The sequence below is a fragment of the Carlito syrichta genome, unplaced genomic scaffold (genome assembly GCF_000164805.1).
Source record: "Carlito syrichta isolate Samal-C Ts95f unplaced genomic scaffold, Tarsius_syrichta-2.0.1 Scaffold260196, whole genome shotgun sequence".
Lineage (NCBI taxonomy): Eukaryota > Metazoa > Chordata > Mammalia > Primates > Tarsiidae > Carlito > Carlito syrichta.
In genome coordinates, this window is record NW_007204292.1 from 190145 (window position 1) to 204642 (window position 14498).

Genomic DNA, 14498 nt, shown 5'->3' on the forward strand with positions numbered 1-14498 from the left:
CGTGTGTGTGTATATATATATATATATATATATATATATATATATATATATATATATATATATATATATATATATATATATATTACACTAACAACACAAACACGGGAAAAGCAGGTCCCCTTCCCTCCCTAAGCTGAAGGTTTCTCCGGGAACAGCTCTTGATCTATTGGTGCAAATTTCAGCGCCAAATGGTCCACGGCTGTGTGAAGCCAAACAATGGCTTGCCCCTGAACCTGGCGGGCCCCTCCCACTCCTGTCCAGTACTATTGTTACACCTGGAAAACAGGATGGAGCCTTCCCTGAACCTAAGTTACAGGGCTCACCTGGAGAAGGAATTGGTGTTTGTGGAGATGGATGAATCATTCTGTAGCTGAGAAACAACGTCACGATAATTTTGGAGAACGCCTCTGAAATATTTGCTTAAGTTGCTACGTTTTATGCAGCAATGATTTGAGATTAGCCCAGAGAAGATTTTACGTTCAAAACAGGATGGGCTTTTTGTTGTTGTTGTTTTTTGGTTTTGTTTTTGGTAAATCTATGGGCTCTTGGCCCATTTTACTGCTTCTGCAACTGGGGTTCTTCCACCTCTAAATAGAGAACCAGAGAATTTCTAGTGTCGTGGATGTCAACTGAGGTTTTGTTTTGCAAGAAGTTGCCTCTTGCTGAGGGTAGATGAAGGGAAGAATCGTCTTCGGGGCCAAGCAGAGAGGATGGTGCTCAGAGGGAGACCGAGGAAAGTGGGACCAAAGAGAGCTAAGGTACTATGAAAAGCTGGAGGTGGGGACTGAGCCCTCAAAAAGTGATCAAAGGCCAATGGCCCTTTGGTAGCAGAGCAAAGGGCCAGGGTGGGCAGATACAACCCAAAAAAGATGGGAAGGGAGACCAGGCATGGTGGCTGCCTCCTATCTCAGCATTTGGGGAGGGGGGCAAGGCAGGAGGATCACTTGAGTCTCAGAATTTGAGACCAGCCTAGGCAACATAGTAAGACCCCGTCTCTACAAAAAGAATTTTTTTTTATTTAAAAAAAAGTTGAGAAGGGAGAAGGTAAGACAGTCAATGTGTCTTTGTCTAGAAAGATCATTTACATGACAGATTGGAAAGGGGCAGCAGAAAACAGGATGTAGCAGTTAGTAAGAAAATTAAATGTGATATTATTTCCACTTCAATCAGATGGAATCCAAGCCTCTGAAATGGATGGATCTAGAGGTCTTGGTAAGTACCCCAAGTTTTCATGAGATCCCAGAAAAGCCGCAGAAATAAGGGCTCCATCATAGTAGTAAGAGGAGAACCAAGAAAGATTATCCCCAACAAAATCAAAAACCAACTCTCTTCATCTGCCAGAAGAAAAACTAACCCTCTCTGCAGAAAGATAATATCACTCAGAGCCCTACAGGTTTGTATTCACAATGTCTGGTTTTTAATTTAAAAAGCATTGAAGCAGAGCCAGGCGCAGTAGCTCATGCCTGTAATCCCAGCACTTTGGGAGGCCGAGGCGAGAGGATTGCCTGAGCCCAGGAGTTCGAGACCAGCCTGGGCAACGTAGCAAGACCTCACCTCTACAATAAATCAAAAAATTAGCTGGGTGTGATAATGCACGCCTGCAGACCCAGCTACTTGGAAGGCTGAGGTGGAAGGATCGCTTGAGTCCAGCAGGTTGAGGCTGCAGTAGCCATGATTGTGCACTGCACTCCAGCCAGGGTGACAGAGTGAGGCTCTTACTCAAAAAATAAAAAATTAATTAATTAATTAAAAGCATGAAGCATGCTTTAAGACAGGATCAAACGACTAAAACCCAAGTGCAAAAATAAACAGTAGAACCAGATCAATAGGTGATTCGGGTATTAAAAGGAATCCTTTCAAACAATAATCATCAATATGTTTTTTAAAATACAGGGAAAGATAATTAAAATAGATAATATGATGAAAAGTTTTGATACCGAGCTAGAACCTTAAGGAAAAAAATTAAATGTACATTCCAAAACTGGGGGGAAAAAAAACCCATCTCTGAAATTCAGAACTTACTGAGTTTAGCAGTTGACTGAAAACAACAAAAAACAAAATCAGTGAAATGGAAGGAAGTTAATTTCAATCAGAAACAACAGGGGTGTCCCACCAGCAACAACAGGAAAGAATGGAATTCCTTCAGACTCCAGAAAAGCAGCTGGAGATGGCAAGATGGTTGGGTCTAGAAGGGTCTGTGCTCTGCTGTAACTACCAAGTCCCCTGGGGTGTCCGTGGTGTGACCCAAAGCTATTAAAAGGGACTATGCCATGATATCCCCAGATTCTGTGCCCGAAGTCCTTTATGCAGCGGTCTAGATTAGCGGCGACTCTAAATCATCCCTGTAGATTGGGCGGAAGGGAAAAGATGAAGGAACAGGGAAGATCAGTCATTCACAGAAATTTCCTTTCTTTTTAGCCTTGAAAGTTGTCAGGGAAGAGGAAACTCAACATTTACAGGAAAAGCAAGAGGTCGCTTCCTAATGTATTTTATTTAACAGGCATTAAGGTGAGAAAGAAAACACTTACCAAAATTGTGACAAGTTGTTTTTCATTGCAGTCTTCAAGTGTCTCGACATTTAACTTCTCTTTAAATTTCTAAAATGCAAAAGTAATTGAAGTGAGAAATTCCTTCGAAGGAGCCCTCTGTCTGATTACTATTCAAATCAGTTAAGACACATTCAAAATATATGGAGTTCCATGACAAAGATGCATTCTTAATACAAAGTAAACTGGTCCCGCCTGACTGTCAAGAGTTTTCCCCCCGATAAATAATCAAATTGATATTTTTAATTCTCCAAAAATGGTAACAGTAAATCGACGTCTTGAATTCTCCAAAAATGGTAACAGTAGCTGTCATTTAAAAACAACAGCAACCACAAACAGCCAGTAGGTGTGAGCTGTGTGTATTGTAGGCAAGAAAGAAAGAGAATGAGTGGCATATATCTGTTTTTCTATTCGCTTGTAACAATTTCATTTCTTCTTCCAAGACCGTCTCATCTTTATCATCTCAGACAAAATTTCTAACTCTCAAACCACTCAGCAAAACCAAACCAAGAAGTAAAAATAAAAATAAAAACCACTCCAGCAAAACGACACCGATACACACTCTAAAAGTGAGGGAAATAAAAGGAACCGAGATGGTAGACACAAGCTATTTTCCCTTCGTTTTTGTAAAGACGAGCACACTGTGGCTCTCCATCATCCATGATGTTGGGCTTGGTGAGGTGACTTTCTCTGGACAATGAGAATTTTCATGAATGTGATGGGAACAAAGACTTAAGTGTGCTTTCACAGGTTAGGCTTGGGCTTACTCACATCTGCCATCAGTGTGAGAAGACATCTATCAGCTGCGGGCCCAAGAAGGTTGAGAGACACATGAAGTAAACTCAACTCACAGCTTGGAGACAAGGACCATCAAAGCCTGGTCAACCCACAAATGCACGAGTGAGCGATATTTGCTCACAACCAATACCACTGCCATGTTATGGTTATTGTTACACAGCATTACATGACAATAGCTGACTGATAAATTTCCTTTCCCAGAAATTTTTTTTCTTGTAGATATTATTCCTCTAGTTCTTACAGACCGAGGAGCTGTTTTTAGCAAAGTGCTATTCTGACCAAGAGGGCTGTATATCCAGTAAGGGTCTGTGTATACTGGGTCATTGGTGTCCTCTTCCAACCCATCCATCTCTGTCTCGCTCTCAGTCCAGGACTAAACCTATTCTCAGTTGTCAGATGCCTGGGTCATTAGGAGACTTCCAGAAGTTTGATACCACCTGATGTCCACGGGACTGAATTCCCCACTTACCAAAATAGACTTAATTTCTTCAGGAGTGGCTTTGGTCTGGTTCATGAGCATTTCCTGAGCGATATCTTTTCTATTTTCCAGCTTATTCATTTTTTCATAGGTGTCCGTATTTAGAAGAGACCAACCAAGAAATTGTGTGAGAGTCTGAAATGTATAAAAGGTGATTCAGAATCTCTAAGGTTAAAGGAAAATCGATTTGGAGACAATGATTTGGGTGCTTTTCTTATCAATCTCCCTTCCACCACCAACCTGTTCCTTATTTTAATCTAAGAAAAACATACTAATAATTAACTTGACAGGCCAAGCAAGGAGGCTCACGCCTGGAATCCCAGCAGTTTGGGAGGCCAAGGAGGGAGAATCATTTGAGCCCAGGAGTTCGAGACCAGTCTGAGCAACATAGTGAGACCTCGACTCTACAAAAAATATAAAAATTAGCTGGATGTGGTGGCATGTGCCTGTAATCCCAGTTACTCAGGAGGCTGAGGCAGAAGGATTGCCTGAATCCAGGAGGTCGAGGCTGCAGTGAGCCTGAATCACACCATTGTACTGCAGGTTGAACAACAAAGTGAGACCCTATCTCAAAAGATAAAAATAATTGACTTGAGACAATAGCACTGCCTGAGCTCCTGCTTTTCAAAGTGTACCATGCACCATGAATACTTTGTGAGAAGAGAGAGTTATCAACACCCATACCATCAATTAGGACTAAAGATTAAACAGGGTTTCCTGTTTAATGATGGGAAGTTTTCTTTCCCATCTTCCTAGCATTGTGAAGAATTTAAAGCCAAATTTTTATTTTATTTTTATTTTATGTTGTTTCTCGCTGTTACTCAAGCTGGAGTGCCGTAGCACAATCAAAGCTCACTGCAGCCTTGACTTCCTGGACTCAAGCAATCCAAAAGTAGCTGGAACTACAGGTGCATACCACCACACCTGGCTAATTTTTTAATTTTTTGTTAGAGACGAAAACTATTGCCCAGTCTGGTCTTCATCTCCTGAACTCAAGCAATCCTCCTGCCTCAGCCCCCCAAATGCTGGGATTATAGGCGTGAACCACCGTGCCCGGACTTAAGCCAAAATTTTTTTTTTTTTTTTGAGTTGGAGTCTCACTCGGTCGCCCAGACTGGAGTGCAGTGGCCGCTCCCGGCCACCGCGGCCTCAACCTGCTGGGCTCCGGCGATCCTTCTGCCTCAGCCTTCCGAGTAGCCGGAAATACAGGTATGCGCTACCACTCTCGGCTGATTTTTTTTTATTTATTGTAGAGATAAGGTCTTGCTGCCCAGGTGGGTCTCGAACCCGCGGGCTCAGGCAATCCACTCACCTCAGCCTCCCAAAGGCGCAGGATTACAGGCTGAGCCACCGAGCCCGGCTAAGCCAAAATTTTATACCTGGGTAGAAACTATTACAGTTTATAGATGTCAGGAAATAGAAATGACAGAATAACAACACATTGGCTACAGCTATGTGTGACTCATGTCTTAATTGCCCTTCAAAATATTGTTGCAGAATAGCAAGCAATCAGCTCTGTTATTTTGTGGATTTCCCTTACCTCCGTGATTTTCTTAGCACACGCACCTCAGTGATGTGTTCATCATGCTCGTCAAAAGGTTTTCCATCCTTCCTGTTGTAAAATGTGGCTACGCCCACGATGTCTTCTTTCTTGTTGACAATAGGCAGGGACAAAACATTTTTAATGACCCAACCAGTTTCATCTACAGGTCCTTTCTACAAACAACAAGGAAACAGGTTACTTTAAAAAATTTGTTTTAATTTTGAAATAATTATAAAGTCACAGGATACTGCAAAAGAAATGTACAGAGTGGTTCCATGTATCCTTCACCCAATTCCCCCCAATGGTAAGTACAGTTGTGTAGCTATAGTTGTGTAACTGTTGTACATCTTATATAACTGTAGAGCAGTATCAAAACTAAGAAACAGACATTGTACAGTCCACAGCGCTGATTTGGGTTTCACCAGATTTATATGCGCTTATTTGTATGCACGTGTATATATAGTTATATGCAAATTATTCTGTATGTATACATAATTACATGCAAATTTATTCCATGTGCACATAGGATTCTATGCAAATTTATTTCTTGTGTACATATAATCAAATGCAAATGCATCCCTTGGCTGCATATAATTCTATGCAAATTTATTCCGTGTGTACATATAATTCTGTGCAAATTTGTTCCTTGTGTACATATAATTCTATGCAAATATATCCCTCGGGTGCATATAATTCTATGCAAGTTTATTCCTTGTGTATATGATATAATTCTATGCAAGTGTGATTTCCAATATGCGTACATATAATTCTATGCAAATTTGTTCCTTGTGTACATATAATTCTATGCAAATGTATTCCTTGTGTACATATAATTCTATGTGAATGTATCCCTTGGGTGCATATAATTCTATGCAAATGTATTCCTTGGGAGCATAGAATTCTATGCAAATTTGTTCCTTGTGTACATAGAATTCTATGCAAATTTATTCTTTGTGCAGATTTTCAACCATCATTAGCATGGAGACACAGAGCACTCCATCAACTCAAGTCTCCCCTGGACTGCTCCCCAATGGCCACCACCCAACAACTCGCCACCTTGTTTAATTTTAATTTCAAGGATGGACAATCTTGGGGCGCTAGATGTGCGATTCCTACTTTGTGTCAGAACATGGCCAGGACCACACAGCCACTATCGGTACTTAGAGGCAGCCCTGACCCAGGCGAAGGAGAGTGAAGACGGAAGGCCAGGCAGCCCCTGAGAACACGTGCAGTTCTGGAGCAGTTTGCAGGGCAGCTGGGGAGTCCTAGGGCACAGCTGCCTGTAGAGGGACTCGGCTGTCTCCCAGGAACGGGCCTGTCCTGGTGTCCCTGCCACGTGCGGTCCTGGGCTAGGAGTGGCCACACAGAGCAGGGCCTCTGTCAGATGTGGCAGTGGACCTCGCCTGGCAGCCCTGGCTGCTCCATGTCCCCCAGACGCAGATCTGGACACACACATTCACGGGAGCGCCAGGAAATCCCTGTGGATGGGAAGCTTACCCCACAGAGGCGACTGCCCAAGACCCCAGGGAGGTCCGGGCCTCCTCTCTGCCAGGGTGATCAAGCCCATTCATGGCTGCTCCTGCAGGCCACAGTGTGGCATGGGAAAAAGCCCAGGGCCCCCAACCTTGGGCAGAAGCCTTGGGTCTCCGGGTGGCTCCATCCCCTCTCCCTGTGCAGACGATGGCTCTTGGGGTCAGACTCTAGAAACTCATTGACCTCTTCTGCCTTGCTGCGCACTCAACCGGGCATCCACCCATAAATATCTCAGGCTGGGCACAACGTGACCACAAGCAGCCTTTAACTCCAAGGAGGAAGGAGCTGGGCACGTGCAAGCAGGTGGTGTTTGCTGCTTTCCGTGTCGGGCACAGAGGGAGGGACAGGCAGGTGCGAGGAGCTAGGGAGGGAGAACGGGCCTCCCAGGTGCGCGTGGCCCTGCTGCCAGGGAGGCGGCAGTTCTGTCCATGGGTTTTGTGTGTGTCCGACAGAAGGACAGGCCCTGGCGGTGCTGCGGGAGGGTGGTCTCCATCCCTGCCTGGGGTCAGGGCTCCAACTAGACGTTGGTCAACACGGGACACAGAACAAGTGACAGAAGGTGGGAAAGAAGGGGCTGCAGAACCAGATAGCCAGTGCATCTCCAAGGTCACGTGGGGAGGATGACAGGTGGGGGTGACAAGTGAGGAGGGGTGAGCAGGTGGAGAAGAAGGTGATGGAGATGACAATGGGGGTGACAGGTGGGAGGGGTGGACTGGCAGAGAGGGGGTGACAGGTGATGGAGTGACAGGTGGAGGGATGGACAGGTGGGGGGGTGACAGAGAGGACAGGTGGGGTGACAGATAAGGAGGGGTGGACAGGTAGAGGGAGGTGACAGAGATGACAGTGACAGGCGGAGGGATGGACAGGTAGAGGGGGGTGACAGAGAGGACAGGTGGGGTGACAGATGAAGAGGGGTGGACAGGTAGAAAAGAAGTCACAGATGACGGGGTGACAGGTGGGCAGGTAGAGGGGGTGACAGGTGACAGGTGGAGAGGGGTGTACAGATAGAGAAGGGGTGACAGAGACGACAGGCCAGTCCTTCCAGTGGGCCCGATGGGCTTGGGAAGGGGCGGGATGAGTCCCCCACAGCCCCAGCTAGGCTTGAAAGGCGGTGGGGTGGGTAGGGTGGCAGACACGGGGGGCTGGCTCAGAGGCTCCTGGCAGTGATGGAGGTGGGGCCTCCAGGAAGCAGGTCTCCACCGGGTGGAGAGGACGATTAAAGGGCATCCCTGGAGGAGGCGCGGGGACTCCCATCACCCTCTCACTTATCTTTCTCTCCCCAGACTCTTCCCTTCTCGGAAGGATCTGCTACTTGGTGGCCGCCGGCCCAGCAGGGCGAGCGGACACTGCCTTGTGTGTGCCCGCCAGCCACACCTGCGCGTAAGGCAGGCTGGGGACGGGGGGAAGGGACGGGGAGAGAAGCCGCCTCCACCCCAGCCCTGAGTGGGGGTGGCCCAGGGCATGGTTACCTGGAAGGTGAAGTACTCGTCTGCAGGGGCGTTCAGCATGTTACAGATCTGAAAGGCAAGAGGAAATCACAGAGAGTTCACCTGAAGCATCGCGTGGCGACCATGTCAACCCCAGAGCAGAGGAAGAAGGGAGGCAGGGAGTGAGGGTTTATTGCATGGTGCCTGGCGGCCTGCGGGCAGGCCACCCATACTGGGCCCTGGCCAGGCCACCGAGGCCGCCAACTCACTGAGGCCGGTGACACTGAGCACCCCCTGCCACGCCTTCCCACCCTCCCAGTCTCTAAGGAATCCCCTTCAAGTTCAGAACAGCTTGAGGTGGAGGCCCAGGAGAGGAGAGGCCACCTAGAGAGGCCGCCGCTGTGCGCAGCCACGTCGGGAGGGTCCTTTTATTTCTAAGGTGGGATCTGAGTTAGAAGAAGGTGTCTAAGGGGCAGTAGGAAAAAGTCAGAGAAGCTCTGTTATCCCAAGATAGGGATTCACTTGGCTGCTACTCGCAGCCTTAAGGGCATTCCATTGGGGTTATTTAAAATTTTGCCTGAGCCCGCGGATTCGAGACCCGCCTGGGCAGTGAGACCTCATCTCTACAATAAATCAAAAAATCAGCCGGGCGTAGTAGCGCACGCCTGTAATTCCAGCTACTTGGAAGGCTGAGGCGGAAGAATCACCAGAGCCCAGCAGGTCGAGGCTGCGGTGGCCGGAAGCGGCCACTGCACTTCAGTCTGGGCGACAGAGTGAGACTCCAACTCAAAAAAAAAAAAAAAAAAAAATTTCCCGTACCTCGGGTCATATCCACAAATAAAAGACTGTGCCTTCCTATGAGATACTTAAAATCACAGCACTTTATTTGCTGGTTGGTTGGTTTATTTATTTATTAGAAATAGGCTCTCACTCTGTCACCCAGGCTGGAGTGCAGTGGTACCATCATGGCTCACTGCAGCCTCAAAATCCTGGGTTCAAGCCATCCTCTCCTGCCTTGGCCTTGCAAAATGCTGGGATGGCAGGCATATGCCACTGTACCTGTCTGAAGTCATAGCATTTTAAAGCTGGAGGACATCTTAGTGATTAAGTTCGCACTTTTCTTCTTAAAAATGAGGAAATGGAAGCCCAAAGAGGTCAAGTGCTTTGTTCAAATTCATGGGATGGAAACTAGAACTGTGATCTCCAGACAGGTGCTGGTGAAATCAGCTCTCCTGGTTTGTTCAGTTTCTATTACCAGGGTGCAAATACTCCCACCATGGGGGAGGTCAAGCTACCAACAGCTGAACAACTTGCTCACAAAAGTCACGAAAATCTAACAGTCTAGGCCAGGCGTGGTGGCTCACACCCATAATCCCAGCACTTTAGGAGGCCAAGGTGAGAGGATCGCCTGAGCCCACGGGTTCAAGACTAGCCTGGGCAACTTGGTGAGACCTCATCTGTACAATAAAAAAAAAAAGCCCAGGCATGGTGGCATGTGCCTGTAGTTCCAACTCCTTGGAAGGCTGGGGCGGAAGGGTCATCTGAGCCCAGCAAATCAAGGCTGTGGTGGCCGCGAGCGTGCCATTGCATTCCAGCCTGGGCGATAGAGTGAGACTCACAACTCAAAAAAAAAAAAAAATTAACAGTCTAACTAGGTCCAAAGGTTCTACAACCGCTACACCAAACCCCGACAGCCTCTCGGCCCCAAGGTAAGTGCTTTCTAAGAGATCATCCCAGAGAAAATGTGACAATCTTTCAACATTTTTGTAAACGTGTCTGGAAGTGCCCAAAAAACATATACAAATTTTAAGGGATGTTGTCTACATATTGCTTTTTGAAGTTGAATTGAATTACGGCAGCCACGTGTCAGATAATGTCTGCCCAAAAGATGGCACCCATCAAATGAATGCTAGGGTCACCAGGCGACAGGCAGGACAGTCAAAGAAAATGGCGGAAGCACAGGTGTCGTTCAAGGAGTGCAAGACCATTTTGGAGTGGTATTTGAAATTCGAGAACGTTGTGGATGTCCAACGACAACAGAGGCGTGAGTGTGCAACAGAACCTCCGACACGGCTAACAAACGCGTGATGAGTTTGAGACGCGTGGTCCTGTGTGTGACCCGGGAGGCCTCTCACGGCAACGCGTCCTGAGGTCGTTCGCCGTCATCAGAAGTGTCTGGACGCTCACGGGAACCGCTCTGAGCACCTCTTGTCATTGCAGAAGTCAAACGTGACTTGTATTCACCTCTTGTTATCGGTACATATTGAATATTGCAATTTTAATACAGCGTTTTCCTTTCTTAAAACGTGTATACATTTTTGGGGCACCTTCCATGTAGCCTAAGAATGTAAGGAACCTTCTGTGCCAGCCATGAATTTCATGACCTAACTTGAATGAATTACGTAGCTGATGGGCTGAGCATCCTTCAAGTGTGTTTAGAAAAGGCAAAAAGCAGCTTATTCCTCCTTCCTGACCTTTTCACCTGCAATCTCTGCTTTCATCCGCAATCTCTGCTTTCATCCACCCCTTCAAGCCTCTGATAAGCATGGACAGTCAGGCCAGCATCGCAGAGGCCCAGACTGTGACCTCAGAAGTCCCCACACCAGCCCTCATCTCTCATTCATGCTTCAAAAAATCGGCCAAGGTACTCGAGACAGAATTAAACCTCGTCACTGAATCACCAGTCATTGATTTCTAAAGACAATGTGTGCAGCTGCAGAGGAAGAAGTCGAGAGACGGATGACTCTCGCGCTAATTGCCGGGGGTGCCAAAAAAAGACACACATTTGAAGCGGCGTAGTCTATGTATTACTTTTTAGCCTGAGGATAACCACTTTGAGCACCTCTTGTAATTGCAGAAGTCAGCGGTGACTTGTATTCATCTTTTGTTGTCCGTATATATGGAGTACTACAATTTTAATACAGATTTTTTCTTTCTTAAAATGTGTATACATGTCTCCGGCACCTTCTGTGTGTCTGTGTTGACGTCTCCAATTAAATTACATTTGAGAGCCAAGATTCTCTCTCATTTGTCTCCCAAGAAATAGTCATCTCACCCTTATTTGGCGTATTCTTTTTTAAAAAAAAATTTTTTTTTTTTTTTTTTTGGCTCAGCCTGTCGTCCCAGCACTTTGGGAGGCCAAGACGAGTGGATTGCCTGAGCCCACGGGTTCGAGACCAGCCCGGGCAACTTGGCAAGACCTCATCTCTACAATAAATCAAAAATGAGTGGGATGTGATAGCATGCGCCTGTAGTTCCGGCTACTTGGAAGGCTGAGGCAGAAGGATCGCCGGAGCCCAGCAGATCGAGGCTGGGGTGGCCATGAGCGTGCCACCGCACCCCAGCCTGGACAAAGGAGTGAGACTCCAACTCAAAAAAATTTTTATTTTGGTACTGTGGGGTCCCTGTGAGAATTGACCATATAAGTAAATTGCGCACAGGTGAGGTTTGGGCTTCTAGGGGGCCCTCTCTCCCCCAACAGTGGACCTGAGGTCCAGTGTGTGGCTGTGTGTCCCTTACCCTCCCCCAGCAGTGTCCAGCGGCTGTTGTCCCCACCTTTGTGCTCATCGGCCCCTTATCTGGTGTGTTCTTCTTTTCACGACGTGTCTATCTCTTAGCTAACAGGTGTCATGCCCTAGGATGTCAAATTGGGTTGTGTTCAATAACTTACAAATCCATTTTCAGCCACGTAGGTTGGCAACCCACTAACGAGCGTCCAGTGGTCAGCAGGAGGTGTCCTTGGGGAGACGAGAGGAGAAACAGTCATTGCCATCTAGAGAAGTGCACTGTGTGAAAAAGACAACACGGCACCTCCCACAGCCATGGCATGACAGTACTCACGGGATCACTTTGATCTCTTCTTTTCCATGTAAAATATAGTCGATGATTTTATAAAAGTTGACTTCCTAAGAGAGAAGGGGGAGTTTATGAGAATAATGCTATTTCCCAAAGAAAACAGTTTTCACAAAGTATGTGAACTTTGAAACTCTTATAAATAGTACCTTATCTCCCAATCAAACTTTTTTTCATAATCTAAACTGTCAAACTACTCATATCCTGATTACAAGCTTGTAATAAAACCAGAAATATCATTGGCTGTTTATCTGCACGTACAAGACTGAACTAAATTGGCTGGGCATGGTGGCTCACGCCTATAATCCCAGCACTTTGGGAGACCAAGGGGAGAGGACTGCCTGAGCCCACAGGTTCAAGACCAGCCCAGGCAACTTGGCGAGACCTCATCTCTACAATAAATCAAAAAATTAGCCGGGTGTGGTGGCATGTGCCTGTAGTTCCAGCGACTAGACATCAACTCAAAAAAAAGAAAGAAGACTGAACTAAATTTAGGTTTTTTGTTTGTTTGTTTTTCTTGAGCAGGAGTTTCACTCTGTCACCCAGGCTGGAGTGCAGTGGTACGATAATGGCTCACCACAACCTTGACCTCTTGGGCTCAGGCAATCCTTCTGCCTCAACCTTCCAAGTAGCTGGGACTGCAGGCATGCACCACCACACCTGGCTAATTTTTTTTTTTAAACTTTTGTAGAGACAAGATCTCACCATGTTGCCCAGGCTGGTTTCCAACTCCTGGGCTCAAGCAATCCTCTCACCTCAGTCTCCCAAAAGTGCTGGGATTACAGGTGTGAGCTGCCATGCCTGGTCTAAATTTAGTTTTTAAAAAGCTGAACTCCAGCCGGGTTCGGTGGCTCAGCCTGTAATCCCACGCCTTTGGGAGGCTGAGGTGAGTGGATTGCCTGAGCCCATGGGTTCGAGACCCGCCTGGGCAGCAAGACCTCATCTCTACAATAAATCAAAAAATCAGCCGGGCATGGTAGTGCATGCCTGTAATTCCGGCTACTCGGAAGGCTAAGGTGGAAGGATCGCCGGAGCCCAGCAGGTCGAGGCTGCGGTGGCCGGGAGCGGCCACTGCACTCCAGTCTGGGCGACAGAGTGAGACTCCAACTCAAAAAAAAAAAAAAAAAAAGCTGAACTCCTCCAAACAGCTTTTGGGGGGAGTCTTGGGCTACCAAATCATCCACTAGTCTGTTTTTATTTTCATCCGAACTCTTTTTGTGGTCTGCAAGTACCTGACATTACTGACTTCACTAGAACAAACCATGTGATTTCTCAACCTCAGTCAATTGTACACTGTGTACTGTGAGTGCACGACCCTCTCCCAGCACATGAGTAACTGAACAGGCAGCTCAGAAACAGGGGTCGGCAGATACCTCCCCAAAGCTGGAAGGTTCTGGAAGAACTAGTCTTTCCACTTCACGGAGCAGATGTTGAACCTGAGCCCTGGACACATCCTATCCCATTCAATTCTCTTTCCTGTCTGCTCACGACACTTGCAGTCGTTGGGGAAAGCAAACCTAACCCAGCCCTCCCCTGGAGATTCCAGTCCCATCCATCTGAAGAAGGGCATTTTTTTTCTTTTAAATTTTTTCTGTTAAAATTTGTGTCTGGGCAGGGTGGCTCATGCCTATAATCCCAGCACTTGGAAGGCCAAGGCAGGAGGATCACTTGAGCGCAGGAGTTTGAGGCCAACCTGGTCAACACAGCGAGACCCCGTCTCCACACACAAAAAAATTGTACATGTGTCTCTGACATGTCCCTCCCTGTTGAGAACCACTGGTCTCCCAAGCCCTGGCCTTGCATAAAAGGAAACAGAAAGATTAAACAATAAATCCAGGCAGGGGCCACGCAGCTGAGTTGGGGCTGCGTGTCATGGTGTGTCTATCTCTTAGCTAACAGGTGTCATGCCCTAGGATGTCAAATTGGGATGTGTTCAATAACTTACAAATCCATTTTCAGCAAACTCTTTGTCCAGTGCTCTTTCTACTGCCCCGGGGTCCCACAAAGAGCCACAGGACTAAACCTCAGACCTTCCGAGTCCGGTGCTCTTTGCTCTACACACCGTGGTCTCTCAGGGCTAGTGCCTGGCACCACGCTTGGCCTACAGCAAGGATGACACATGCACGTACCCTGCCATCTGGTGTCTTCGGGCCCTTGTAAGGCTCAACTTCTCCCAGCTTGATTGGCCACTCGTCATAGAATTCCTGCAGGACATTATATTTAAATGTTATTAAGCAAACTGTGCTATAACCTATAATAGCTTAAATCAGGGGTCCTCAAACTTTTAAAACAGGGGGCCAGTTCACTGTCCCTCAGACCGT

The 14498-nt window shown here is 46.9% G+C and overlaps 1 protein-coding gene across 1 annotated transcript in view; it reads right to left on the reverse strand.

Moving 5' to 3' along the window:
• Nucleotides 1–14498, reverse strand: part of PDE6C (phosphodiesterase 6C) — a 50390-nt gene that overhangs the window by 21385 nt on the left and 14507 nt on the right. Inside the window, exons 5-11 of the mRNA XM_008052180.2 lie at nucleotides 14307–14381; nucleotides 12166–12230; nucleotides 11996–12062; nucleotides 8368–8415; nucleotides 5389–5538; nucleotides 3814–3957; nucleotides 2529–2597 (exon numbers count right to left, since the gene is read on the reverse strand). Of these exons, the coding sequence (XP_008050371.1) occupies nucleotides 2529–2597; nucleotides 3814–3957; nucleotides 5389–5538; nucleotides 8368–8415; nucleotides 11996–12062; nucleotides 12166–12230; nucleotides 14307–14381 (618 nt within the window). The remainder of the gene's footprint in view (nucleotides 1–2528; nucleotides 2598–3813; nucleotides 3958–5388; nucleotides 5539–8367; nucleotides 8416–11995; nucleotides 12063–12165; nucleotides 12231–14306; nucleotides 14382–14498) is intronic.